Source organism: Corvus brachyrhynchos, unplaced genomic scaffold (genome assembly GCF_000691975.1).
Source record: "Corvus brachyrhynchos isolate BGI_N302 unplaced genomic scaffold, ASM69197v1 scaffold103, whole genome shotgun sequence".
NCBI lineage: Eukaryota > Metazoa > Chordata > Aves > Passeriformes > Corvidae > Corvus > Corvus brachyrhynchos.
Window position 1 is genome coordinate 644498 of NW_008237436.1, and position 14925 is coordinate 659422.

The 14925-nt window shown below is 36.6% G+C and overlaps 1 protein-coding gene across 1 annotated transcript in view; it reads right to left on the minus strand.

The window, feature by feature from the left end:
• COG6 (component of oligomeric golgi complex 6) overlaps positions 1–14925 on the minus strand; it is a 53907-nt gene that overhangs the window by 14656 nt on the left and 24326 nt on the right. The window contains exons 11-13 of the mRNA XM_008631410.2: positions 10942–11006; positions 7055–7146; positions 5270–5387 (exon numbers count right to left, since the gene is read on the minus strand). Of these exons, the coding sequence (XP_008629632.1) occupies positions 5270–5387; positions 7055–7146; positions 10942–11006 (275 nt within the window). The remainder of the gene's footprint in view (positions 1–5269; positions 5388–7054; positions 7147–10941; positions 11007–14925) is intronic.

The following is a 14925-nucleotide window of genomic DNA, read 5'->3' on the forward strand; positions in this document are numbered from 1 at the left end:
TCATCCATTCTTTAATTCCGTGATACTACTACCAAATAAAACAAGATGGTAATTTAAAACACAGAATTCCACAGAGAAAGCCCTACTTATGAGTAACAAGTGGAAGGCTAGTGGCTTTTATAAGAACCTAATCAGCTTTAAATATAGCCTCTTAAAAACCCCCACCGGCAGGGGCGAGATCCAAAGTACTACAGAGTGGAACCTTGTAAAAATGTTACGAATTTTTTATGCTGTCAATTAACACTGAGCAGCATCAACTGAAGAAGCCCATTCTCCTCAGATGAGACAATATTCACCAGCACTCCAAGGAACCTGAGTGCATGTCTACCAGAGAAGCTGTTTCAAGATTTTCTGGTCCTATTAGGATCCTACAGTGGTCAACAAAGTAGAATGCCTAACGGCATGCTTATCTTTTCAGCTATCAAGTTCGTCTTGGAAGAAAAGATAACTAGTTTTGCTTTGTTCCCATGGATCCATCTAAAAGCACAACAGCATTCAGATCACGACAACAATAATCAGTCTTATTCAATCTGCCCCACATCTGATTTCCCAGAAACCTAATAAGTTTCATTCTGGCAGGAATCAAATTATGCAGGACAAGTTTACAATTATTCCCATGCAACATTTCAATATCTCTCTTACAGACAAACTTAAAATAAAATGCAATCACAGCATTTAATTTGCATACATCTACTCTAAAAAGAACAGCATTAAGGAATAATAATCCCAAAACTTAATTTGGGATACTCTACTAATAGTCTTCTAACAGCTCAGACAGCAGATGACTGGAGTTTGGCGCAATCTTTCTCTAGTGCCCTTATGATAACTCTCATACCATTTTATTAAATGTTCACAATTATTCTTTCCTTTAGTAATTGTTCTGGAACACTAGTGAAGCCAGAGGAAGGACATGTGGGTTTGAAAATTCCCACTCTCCTAATTTAACAGCTGGTCCAATAAAACATGCTGACATCTAACACACTCGTTAAATGCCTCACCAATGCACTCATGATATTAAACAACTTCCATATTGAGATGGCTGAAAGAGCAGTCCATCCACTCTGGTCCATTAAGTACTTTGAACTTTACTCCCAGTTTCATTGGAACCGTTTCTGCTGTTCTGACAATTATTTTCATTCACTATTTTCTCCTGGATTTATAATCATCTGTAAAATGGTCATCTGTAACGGGCAGACAATGAGTAACACAAGCAGAATCCTGAATTCCTAAATATTTGATTTTTAAGCACACAGTGAAAAGAAACATGTAAAAGGATACATAAGGATTGTAACAATAATTCTGATCCATTTTACTAGCACGATTGGTAGACCCATGGCTGGGTCCAAAAAAGCTAAAAAGCAACAAATACAAACACATTTTTTTCAGCATAAGGACACCAATCCTGGTCAACAAGCATTGGTTCAACCAAGAACCAGAACACATCAATTCCTACCAGAGCTAGAAAGTGCTGGCAAGACTGCCCAACACTGCCTCTGAAGGGTAAGAACCAACAAGGCAAAGGAGAGACAGTGTCTGCAGTAAGAACTGATGCACCAAACCTTCAGCGACACAGGAGGTGGCTGGTGATGCACAGCTTCTGTAGGATGACAACATTGAGCCCTACAGCAGCCCAAGAATCTCAAAGTCATGAATGGCATTCTAAACCCTAAAAACAAACTGGCTTTGCAACAACTCTGCTACCAAGCTTCTTGACAGGTTTCAAGAAGTGTCAGAGCCAAAGAGACTCCCTGGTGTACTGCATTTCTTTGATAACAATGGACTTGCTTTCCAGCAGTCTGCTGAACATTTCTGTCACTTGGATTTCAGCTCAAACAGAGCTACCTGAGAAGTCTAAGTGAGAACACCATAAAAAAAGCTTTCTCAGAACAAACAGCTTGAAGTTGAGAGCTGCTGACTATTTTACAACCAGGATGCTTGAGGTTTTCTTATGTAATGAAAAAAAAGTTCAGAGCAAAGTGCTTCTGGGCAAAGCAGTAAGTATTCTGAAGTAACCAGGGATTTCCCTCTATCATTTACACCGATGGCTTGACAATCAAGAGGGAAAATCCTGATCTAAGACTGCCTAAAAGCTTCCATACACCTCCACACTTGTGACACTCCTTATGTAATGTGGGACTCTTCTCAAAAATAGATATGAAGAGGAAGCTATTTTCTTGTCCTAGAAAGAACAGACTGAAGTCTCAGTTTCCCATTGTGCCTTCAAAATTAAATCCCAGGCAGATTGAAGACAATGCTCAACTCAGGATAATCAATAATCTAGGGAATGAAATTGTCTATGGTGATGAGGACATCAAATTACCATCCTGTCATTTGTCTACATCCTAAGGATGGATCTTGAGGAGTTAGCGTATTTAATGAAACCTGCTTTGTCTAAAATATGTTCCCAACTAGCTATATTTAAGTGAAAGATTTGCTTAAATCATATTCTGGTCTATCAACTACTACATAGAATGTAGATATTAAAAAAGCAAATTATCAGCAACAAGAGATGATACTGAGGAAGTAACGATCATTAAAACTGTCGACCTGACAGGCCATTCACCACTTTCCAATAATCTAAACAGAAGAGGCATTTAAATCTATAGAAATAAAAGTATTTTTACTTAAGAACATCCATTTGCATTTTAATCGATTTCCAAAGTTATTCAAATTGCCTTAAGAATCATATTTTAATCAAAGTATTGGACAGTTGATATTCTTTGAAACAGGCTTATCAATGCCTTAAGATGCATAATCTAAACTGAAATGAGAAACCACTATTTCCAGATTGTTCAAGTGAAAAGTAATTTACTAAATTTCCCAGTGAATATTCTCTATCTGCACAACAGGAACAGCGATGAAGCCTTTGCAATTGCCTATGTAAGCACAAAGGGTCCATCTTCCAGGGGTTTAATCTTCTCTGAAAATAAAAAAAAAATCTGGAAGCAGTTGCAGTGCATACATAGCTGGCAAAAAGCTGGTAAAAAGGCTGAGATGTGAAGAAAATCCTACTATTACATATACACAGTTTTGGTCTGAACGCACATTAAAAAAAAGGATGGTAAAAAGCAACCTTCAGTTTCTTCAAAATGTAAATGCATTGTGGCATTCACTACTAAATTTACAAAGACAAATGAAAAGGCATAAAACCTGCTTATCTGTATACTAACACGCAAAAAACTAAGTAACAAGAGAATTAAATTTATGATTAAAAAAAGGTCTTTATCAGATGGAAACTAATGTCTCTCTGAGGGTAATCAGCCTATAAATTTTGTAATTTTTTATGAAGCAAAACTAATTTCAGTCATGAAGAGATAAGACATCATTCTATCAATTCAGTAATCCACTCACAAAGGGTAATAATATAAGGTGCTACAGAGGACTACCTAAAACTCAGCTACAAAAACTACACATTAGAACAGTAAGATTTCTTCTCAGATATAGAGTTATCTCACTGTTAACTCCTGAAGCAGATTAATAAATAATTGTGGAAGCCTTTGTTACCCATACATCTAACAGTCCTCTAAATCTCTTAAAGCTTTTGACCTCAATTATATTCTGAGGAAAAAGCTTCATAGGGCACATAGGCAATGTAATATTGTCAACGTTTCAGACTTAATTTATAAATGTGTTTATGAGAAAGAGCAATATTATGATCTTTTCCCATTACATAGTAGGCTCGGTATGCCATTCATTACTTGTAATAAAACACCACTGAAGGTGGCAGCGCAATCACTGCCTTCATTTAAGGCCAGTAAAAGAAAATTTGACTACTTTATAAAACAATGACAGCATCAAGAACTGGTTACATCCAGACTGGGGGCTGAGGGAAGGGGAACTAAGGGGGCAAAGAGAACTACACAACCTTCCCATAGTGACAATAGAAAGAACACACACTATGAACTAGGGGACCATAATTCCTTTATCATTCTTCTTCTGAATTCTACACATTTCCAAACTGAAAACAGTGTATCACCCAAAACAAAACCGCAAAGACAGTGAGTTACAACTGATTTTCCTGTGAGTAGGGAAATCATGATGGATCCTGTTTGAGTACAGATGTAATACCCAACAGGATAAATAAACAGAAAAGAAATGAATACGGAGATGTTTTCAAGCCAAGAAAATGTCTTTCCTTGAGCACTTTGTAAGCAAAGAGCAGTCATACATTTTTGCTAAGGTACATCACTGATTTCTTTTCACGTTAGGAAAACGTACACAGATATTTCATTTTAGCTTACATACTAGTAAATAAAACGTTTTTTTGGCAAAATTAACGTTGTCCTTGCCTGTTGCATGTTTGAGGAACTCAGCTTTAGCTGATCCTTGAAGAAGCATTAATAGCAAAGGAACTATTATTGATACGACACCGCATTCAAATGGAAGTACCCCACAGGAACAATGCATTAAGTGAACTTCAGAAGTATAGACTGTGTGTGGTAGCAGCTAAGGAGCAACCCAGTGAACAAACAAAACCACTGAAATGAATCACTGGGATATCTGGGAGAGAACAGGAGGAACACCTGCTTCTTTGAGAAAGGCATTCCCCAGCCCCTGCAGAAAGACAGGAAATTAGGTCCGGACAGGCTGTGCTGAATGAGACAACTCATTCAGGACCACAGAACAATACTGACAAAACTCAGAGAACCTGACTGAGTGGCCAGCAAATTATAAGTCTTTGCACAAAGAATAGTTTCTGGAAAATAACATATTTTTTCAGGGAGGTTTTTTTTTTTTGGTGAAGGTTAAATAATTTAGAAATGCATTTACAAATGTTACAGCAATGTTCATGTGGTAAAACTATTTTTATAATAGACAGAAAAGCCCGAATTTTGTTTTTACTTAGCTTACCATTTTGGGATATACATTGCAACTTCAAAAAAGGAACGATGCACAATTAACTACTGATCTGATGATGCATTAATACAAACTATACAGCTCAATTGCCTGACTTTGCTCTATTACACTTAAGAAAATTTCCTATTTTGTTGCTTCTTGTAGATTTTAAAAATATGTAAACTGCTCTGCAGAAAAATACTGCTAACAGCAGGATTTTAGCCATGTATCCACAAACCTCCCACTATCAATAGAATTAAAATATAAACAGCAAGTTTGTAATGTAGGTCCGTAACTAAAATACAGAAAACACAAGACTTCAGCTTCAGGAAAAGCTGACATATAAAAAAGCTATTTACCTGGTAGTCTTACTAGACAAAGGGAAAAAGAAACATGTCTTGAAACATGAAAGCTGTACAATTTTGAAACAAACCTTGTCCATTAGTTTACTTGCGTGAAGACTCAGGCTATTAAAGAATATTTTCTTGCTCAACAAATGCATTTCTTCTATTGTTGTCAACAGTGTGGCTGCACTGTTTCCTACAATACCACTGAAAGCAAAATTAAGATTATTTAACAAATCTAAAGGGGGAACAACATGCTAGTCAGATATTTAAATATCATTTCAAATAAGATTATTTTCAAAGTTGAAAATTTATAGCAAACAATTACAGGGAACAGTTCTCCATAATGGCTGAGCGATAAGTTGACTGTAAGAACAAGCACCATCAAGTATTTCATTAAGCAGATATTAAATACAGGCTATCAAACTTGCACCAACTTTTTTGTAGAGTACTGGGTTTTTGCTTTATTATGCTATAAATCTACTTCTGTTATAGAAAAGAAATTATGTAACAAAAAGAGTTAACAATATTCTATCATACTGCCTGCTAGGGATAGCATTACCTCTCTCCTTTCTTCACTGGGATACTAGGCATCTCCAAAAATGCAAGAATTCATGCCTTGCTGTTCCAAGGGTTAAACTATCACTCAGCACAGACACCACATGCCCCTTAAATGGCACTACAGGACCATGCTCCTCTCACAGATACATCCTCCCTCTGTCTATAGGAATTGCACTTTTAAGCTACAAACTGGCAGTGAAAATTCATTGTGTCATAACAGGACTAAACCTGTATCTCGATTTTCAGATTGTAATCTTGCATTTAAGAGATCATGTCTCAAACTGCTTTTTCCCTTCATTAGTGAGGTGCACCTTCTCTATACAAAGGAAACTACTCAGCTGGTAGAAGGTACTTCACTGGTCTTTAAACATTGTGTTGTTAACAGGACAGAGACCAACAGATAAGACTGACTAAGACTTTTCATTTTAACATCACATTTTCAATTGCATCAAGCTTTATAACCACAGGGAAAATCTAACTTTGGAGACAGAAAAATGACACCAAAATCTTTTAGGATTTTTGGACAATAAAATTAGGAATAGCTCTTATATGTGTTCTACTATAGACCTGCCATCACAATTGAGGATTTTAAATAAGGTGGGAGGTGCCCAAGAACCACTTATCCCAGTCTGCCTGACATCTAAAATATTTTAGACGGAGAAGCTCAAGTAGTAATATTAATGTTTCCAATTCTCAGCAGTTCAGTCCAGGGCTGTGGAGGAAGATTTTTCTGCTGCTGCTCTTTCTAACCAACATGAACTACAACATATGCCACAATATATAAATTATATATAAATTAGCAGCTCTGGCTTCTCTTCCGTTCCTTTATTCCTGGTGGCATCTGGAAGCTTGGAAGGTGATCAGTGCATCTTCAACACTGAGATATGGAAGTGCATAATTAGGAAAAAAAAGTTATCAAAAAGTTATCAAAACACAATTGTTCAAACAAAACAAAAACAAACAAACAAACAAAAAAAACCCAGAAGTAATTTCCTTTAATAACATTTCCTCAAAGGGAACTTGACTTTGTTATCTTAAATGCTTTGTAGAGTTTTTCTGTATACTATTTGAATGTACACAGAACAATAAAGAAATAGTTATTGTGGCAAATTGATGCTATACTCCAAAGCAGTTTTGATATGAACTGAGAAATGGCAATGGGTAAATGGTTTCTGCTTGTTATCACATGTGTTTCTTCCTGATGTTATAGTGCAGAGCAACAACTAAGCAACAGAAGTACTCTTCTTAGCAGATTGTTACATATACAACTAGGGAAAAAAGGCATTTTTAACATACCTTGTCATTTTGCATACCTGATTGTATGGTGGTAGAACTTGAGCAAATTAGAAATCTTGTACAGTAAAACTGCTCCTGGCTCAGCAACAATCACCTGCTCAATTCTAACCTGCATCATGAACAAATACAAACATCCTTCAGGTCATAAATTTCGAAAGCCAGCCTCCTATGACTTTATATGCAATGTATCTCTGATTTTTAAAAAATAAATTCAACCAGAAATAAATTTTAAAAAGAGAACGTCCAGTTAACTACAACGTTCCAATTGAACCAAAGTGCTTCTGGGCTGCCAAGCATCTGGGCAGAAAACATGAAGGTATATGTATTCTTAAAAAAAGAAAAACTACAAACCCAAAAAGCTTTCCAAAAATCCTACAGTCCCTACAGACTTCTGCTGTTATTGGAAATTTAAAAATAATGAGATCATTTGATGGATTAATACTGGTACATACCGGAATCCTCCCCAGCACTGAATAGCAAGAACAGCTGCAATGCTGCAGAATCACACATCTACAGCAGTAGATTTCTAACATCATGCAGCAATTCAGAACGTCAAAGTATTAGGTATTTTGCCCAACAAGCAAATTTCACCTGGACAAATATATTCCTTACTTAAATGAGAGCATATATATCTCCTACCAGTATCTAGTTAGATATATTTATAACTAATAACCAGCTATGTTGACTGTTTATCTCAATCAGGAGATACTGGCTACACAACAAAATGGTGCTGACTGTCTTTACAGTTGGACAGCTGATGTCTTGTCTCCATGGTATACACAAGTCTCCACTCAAAAAAGCTACCCCAGGGTCAATCTTTATGTACTTATGAAGCAGAATAGACAGTGACTTATCACTGCACCATTACTGCACGTGCCTATGTGTGAAAGGGCTACACACAAATCAGCAGCCACTACCCACTCTCCCAAGTTATTTGCTGTTCAAAGGAACACAATGTGCTGCAGTGCCTTCAGCTCAGAGCCAGCTGCAGGGAGAACCAACTAAGATTAGGCTTCCTCAATCCTTTCAGTTTGCATCTAATTCACAGACGAAAACCAAATAATACTTTTTAACTCTTATTCACAATACTTAATGTATAAAGTTTATTTCAACACAAAGGTGAATTTGCTCTTCAGTGTGTTTGTATATTCAAAGGTCTATATACCAATATCTGTCTCCAGTGTTACCTAGGTCATGCAGGCATGAATACTGAGCATATTCTAGTTGTACAGCAAAAGAGAATAGGGCAGGCAGGGGAAAAAGAGGGAAAAAAAATATTGACCAAAAAAAATGGGAATAACTAAAAGAAAATAATTAAGAAACTGAAAAAGACAGAACAGGCAGAAGGAGAGGGGAAAAAAGAGATTTTTAGGGTCATGAAAGAAAAATAAGAATTAAAAAACAAAGCAGGAAAAGAAGAAGTGCTGCTTCCCATACAGAAGTCTTCACTGCACTGGAGAACCAAAATTTGCAAGCGACTCAACCTAACCTGTTCAGGGAAGCTCTGGACTTAGAACTCTTCACTATTTTTGAGTCCTGTAGCCCTGTTGTTAGCTGACCATAAAAGACTACCTGGAGTCCACATAGGGCATCAAGGACATTTTGTTTTGAACTCATCTTAAATGCTACGGAGAATAGGAATAGTTTAATTTAAACGTTTTTTAGGATTCCCCTGTCTCCATCTGAAATGAGAGGCCTGTGGTAATATCTACTACTAGGGAGTATTCAAGAGTCACTTGAATGCCTAAAACACAAACCACCTATGAGTAAGAAATGTGGGCAATTTAGACTGCATGTAAGCGTAACTCTTCTACAATGTATTCCTCCAAACTGAGTCTGTTTCTGTTGTTCCTCTGAACATGGTGGCTTGCAACTATCTAATTACCTATTCTGCATTGTATGAAGGCTCTTCTGCTTGGGGGTTTCTCAGGGGGATTCTTTCTACCTTTTTTTTCCTTCCCCAGGGGAAAGAATAAAACTTCCATACTTTTTACTGTAAAGTCTAGACTGGCAGTGAATTACCATAAGCTGCATTCTATTAAAATACAGAATACAACAGGATTGTATTAATTGTTCTTTTAAGATTTTTTTTTTCATTTTTACTTGCACAGTAACTAACTAACAACAATATTTCAGGGGTATTTCTAAAGAGACTAGCAGCATGCAAGTGTAAAGATTTTGGCAATCAAAATGAAAGGTGCTCTGTACTTAACTATAAAAATCTCAAGTACTAATATGTCTAAGACCAAAACTCCCTCTGACTAACAGAGGAGTTTGATTTTATTCCAAATTATTTTGTTGGGATGCACAGAAATATTGAACTCAAACATCAGCATTCAGTATTAACAGAACTGATTCAAGAACACAAAAAGTTTGGAAAATATCTTCCAAAAAACAATGCTGTGGTATCTGTCTGTTAGGGTAGCATCATGGTGTTTTCCAAAAGATCAAAAACTAAAAGGTTGTGAAGGTTGAGCATAATTCTGTGGCAACAGGAACAAAACTGAAATACAAGAGATTCTGTCTGAACATCAGGGAACACTTTTTTCTTTACTGTGCAGGTGGCTGAGCACTGGCATACGTTGTCCAGAGAAGCTGTGGAGCTTCCACCCTTGGAAGTATTTAAAAGTCATCTGGACACAGTCCTGGGCAAGCAACTCTAGGTGCCCCAGCCTGAGCTGGAAGTTCGGACCAAGTGATATCCAGACGTCCTTGCCAACATCAACCCTTCTGTAATTCTGTGACATTATAAATGGCACCTTTTTGAACTTTACCTCTCTCAAGACCTTATGCTTTTCTTATCAGTAACTTATGTATAGTATCCAGAAAGTAGCTGTTCACATTTGAGACTGAGTATTTGTCAACTGGATATGGTTGTTATAGTTACAGCATCCTAAGAGAAATTTATTATAATAGTATTTAGCACAGTAGATTTTACTTTAAAAACACTTGGATTTATACACTGCACAGTTGGGCAATAATGGGTATCAGCTTCATCACCTTGATTACTTCAGTGCTTATGTGAAGCACATTCAATAGACCAGTCACTCAATCATTTGATGGATCGTCATTAATTATTTCTATCAAATGCGTCCCCTAAACTTACTAAGGCTGTAGCTTGAAAAAAAGACAAGTATGGAAGGATGTGACAGAAATACAAAAAACTGGGGTAGCAGAAAGATGGTAATTAGGAAACAAATTTTCATGGTGTCTTTCAAATACTAGAGCTAGAGTTATTAAACAAAACAAACCAAAAAAACCCAAAACACCAAAACCAATAAAACCCCACAAACCACAAAAGGAACCGGCTTTTCACACAACAGAGTTGAAATGTTCATTTCCCTCCTGAAGGATATGTTGTGAATACCAACATTTTATATAAATTATAACAATTTGACATATTCATGCAAGAAAACATCCATTGAGATCTATTATATACAAAGAAGTTATGGCTCAGTAAGTCCTTAGTATATTCACAAACAGGCAAGGAAACTATCCTACAGAAATATGACACAGCTGCATAACCTGTATACTCTTCCCTAAGCATAATGATCACTATGAAAAACAGGTTAGTAAATTACATTGATTTTTCATTTGATTCACTACAGCTATTCCCATATACTTATCACAAAGCTGTATTTTTGTACATCAGCACTCAACCTAGGAAAAGTAAAACAAAATCAAGACTCAAATTTAGCATCCTAGTTCCTCTCACTATATGACTATTATAAACTACATATCTACAAAGGAATCTTTAATTTGAGAAAAACCCTTCAGAAGTTGACAATCTAATTCTTAACGAAGGGCAATGAAAATACATTGAAAAGATGGGAGCACAAGTTCTAAAAAAACATGACAGAGCAGTTTTTGTATTTAGAGTGCTAAGGAAAACAAAATACTTCACCTTCAGAGGCCTGCAGACACCTTCTGTGATGTGCCCAACTACTTCTTGAATATTTTCTTCCACACCTATAGTTAAAGCAAACACATTCTAAGATTATGGAAATGTAATTCTCTTTTCTTCAAGACAATAAAACAAATAAACAAATGTAGGAGGTACTCCTCCCATAAAAAGCATTATGAACTGTATGTTCTTTTCTCCACATGACTAGTTCACACCTCCACTGTACTTCCAATCTAGCCATTAAGAAATAGCTGCATGGCAAAACAGTCCCGGAGTCATTACCTTTTGCTATGCAATTGCTTCCTAGTGCAACACAGTGCGTGGGGATTTGAAGCAGAATCAGCAAGGGGAAGAATAAATCACCTAGCAAGAAGCTGTCACAGTAAGGCTCAATATTAGCACTTCATGAAATTAAACTAGAAAAACACCAAAAAAACAACCAGGCCAGTGAGACGCTCAAGGAGCAGCAGTACACACCCTTTTGAAAGGCCTGACTGGCAAATACACGTGTCTGTCAGTGCTGGATACTGACGAGCTCACGGCATTGTTACAAATGAAGCGACATGTGTACCTCCACACTACTGCGGGCTGCAGCACTGGCAAACGCTTCCTCCCCAGCAGCAATTGAAACTCATCTTTCACAGAACGATGTACAAAAGAGAATATTGCCCTATCTTACCACGAAACACAAATGAATTGTTGCATGGCAACCAGTGCTGTCATAAATCAATCAAACTGAAAGCAACAGATCCTCAAGCTCTCACTTCAGTAACAACTCAGAACAGATTTATGGAGAAAGCAATACTTTAATTCTAATTTAAAACTTGTCAACAGGAGTTCATCTTCAGATGGGACCCATGCAATTAAAGTAAATAAACTGACTGTGACATGTGACAGAAATCAGGTGACCTGAAGCTATATTTTGCTTAGTTCAGACTAAGAGAGATTACCTCAGAGAGTAAAAATAATGAAAGATCAGAGGTCTGTGCCAATGCCTCTTTACACCAAGTTACATGAAAAGCCACATAAGCAGTAACAACTGAATTCAGTGCGGTGGCTGTAGGAATTTCAACATACTGAATTAGTAAGGTAATAAAAATATGCTTATATACTTAAGTACTGATATCAAGGCAGAAAGCAAGATTACAAACTACACCGTGCATGCTCTTTTACGTAATGGCTAGCTCCCAGACAAACCTTAGCAATTTACACATTTTTTAGTAGGAACAGTCACACTTGTACCGTTCATCAATGTAACAAGCACCTAGCACATATTTGCAATAGTGTATCTAGACCAGATTGACTTAAAAACAAGTTGTTTGGTATGAAAATTTTAGCTCAAAAAATATACAAGTTTGAATACCAAAGGACATGGAATAAAAATTTTGATATACCACATGCTTGTGCCTTCGCATGTATTTTCATGTCCAATTAGAATATCTGGATTCCAAAAGCAGTGAAATCTTCCAGCAGAATGGGTTATATAAGTGTGCAAGTTTGACATAAAAGAATTACAGAATAAACAATTCTTAGAGGTCCAAAATAACTTTTAGAATACAGCTCATAACTGAAGATACGCTTCCAACTCCTTTGTAAACCATATATAATTTTTCTCTGTGTATCCTTCTATAAAAGGAGAGAGCTTTTTTTTGGACTTAGTTTAGCTTCTGTTCTCCATCTGGGTTCCTGTAACTCCACGAAAAATTGGTTTCTACTGCATCTCTTAAAATGCCTGCAATTCTCCATTCCTTTCAAGTAGAAGATCTCTGTATGACTGCAAGGCTCCTGCTAGCAGAATACCTAAACTCTGAAGAGGAAAACCAGATGCTTTAGCTTGTCCAGCAAAAGAGTTAAAACTTTTCTGACTGTGTTTTCAGTGCTTAAAATTTTAATAGCATTTTTGATCAGGTTAATTTTAAACAGCTAATTTTTTCAAGCTTAACGCTTTAAAACTTTTAAAAAGCCATTTTTGCGTACTCTGCTTATGGGCTACATAGTTAAAAGTAAAAACTGGGATGGAAATGTTTCTCAAAAAAAGTGTCATTCATACAACTTTTCATCCAGTGAGACCAAATCCACCTGTATCATACCAACAGGTATGGCTTTTCTTGTTGTTGTTTTTGAGAAGGGAAATTTTTGTATAGCTGTGATTTGCCACACTCTTCACAGCCCTGAAATTACACAGGGCTTATAGGAGAATTTAAACAGAAATCTGAACTCAGAACAGATACACCTGAATGAAAATAATAGAAGCAGTTCCATCTGCAAAAAACTACTCAAGTTGAAGTGAAAACATCTGACTGACCTAGCTTCAGACTGCCAGATAGGTGTTTTATCTATGACAGTTGCTTGGGCTCCCTCTATAGGGGAATGGAAAAAAATCCCAGTTTGTGATGAAAGTCTCCAGAAATGCTTACATTAGATCTCAAATTTTGTTGGGAAGATCTGCACTCTGAAGATGCAAATCTCTGTCCTTATCTTTAACTGCAAATAAACAAGATGTCCACTTGTTAAACGGCTACATTAAATTAACTCAATTTTTACTGTAGCCTGCACAGCCAGACACCTAAGACTGCACAAAAGCACAGAAAATTCAACTTGAGTTTCTCAGTACCACAGATGCTTTCCTCATTACCAATTCAGGATCTAAATTTATAAAGAACATATAATGTCAAGGTACTTCAGGGCTTCACTGCCCATAAATGTTTCTTGCTAAATCCAGTGGTATCCTATTAAGTACTGTTTTGTCTTACAGACCTTATCACATCACCACCCTTGCCATCAAAAAAATTACCCCGAAGACACAGAGGAATAGCTACAGACAGCACGTCCCAAGCTTTGTTGCTCCCAGTATGAGAGTAAGAATTCCTCTTTACATTTCTTAAAAACTACAACAGTGATAGCAGATCCACTCCTGGAGAGCTTAGGAAAACATATTTTTCCTTCAGACTGAAACACTGAATCTCTTGTTTATACCAGTCTCTCCACAAAAAGGTTTTGGCCTGATGATTTTTTGTTGGAAACTTCTCCCCCAAATATTTATATTCTCTGTATTATCAAGTATCTTTCTCTGTGGCTGAAAAGCTCTAAATATATCTCATTTCATGGTCATATCATCTCAGCCCGACGTCCTGTCAGAAGGCCAAAGAACTTCATAGTTAAGCAAAGCACTAGACAAAGAAGTGGGAGAATTTCAGAACAAAGTGAAGTAGCAGAAGTCCAGCCCACAGCAGAACCAGACACATTTACATGCTCCATGGGGCCAGCTTTCCAGCAGAAGCAACAGTCAGTCATCTACAAAGAACTGCCATGTCTTTTTCTCTACACTAAAACCATCATGAGGCCTGCTTTCCTGTCTCCCTGAAATAGTGTCAGCAAACAATATTAAATTCACTACTATAGTACACTGTAATTGTAGTTAAAACACAACAGCATTCCTCCAGTTTGATTTACAACAGGTCCTAAACAGCCTCCTTTCCCATATACCATTAATAAGGAAAGCCAATTAATACTTACAGCATTAAGGAAAATCAGAATACATATTCACTTTAAAACACAGAGTAGGACTGAGACATACAATCTGAAGAGCTCACCAGATACAGATCAAATGTAAGTTCTTACAATGAGTTTGTTACAATTGAGTACACATGCTTAATTTCTAAAAAATACCTTTCTCTGAAGCTATGGTGGCAAACCATTCTAAAGCTTCTACAGGATAAAAGTCTTTAAAGTATAGGTTCAATCTACTGAAAACAAAGCAAAGGGGCTAAAGACCAAGCATGAGAATCTGCAGTTCTGAAATGAAGGAGAGCTTTGATATTAAAAAGCTTCATCTATCTGTGAGCAGCCTACTTCAACCTCTATAAACCTGGAATAATGTTAAATGACAGATGAAAATTCCATTTTCCTTGGAGCATAGAATGAAGAGACTTACAGGAACAAGGAATGATATTTTTAAAAAATTACTAAACAAAAGAGCAAAGG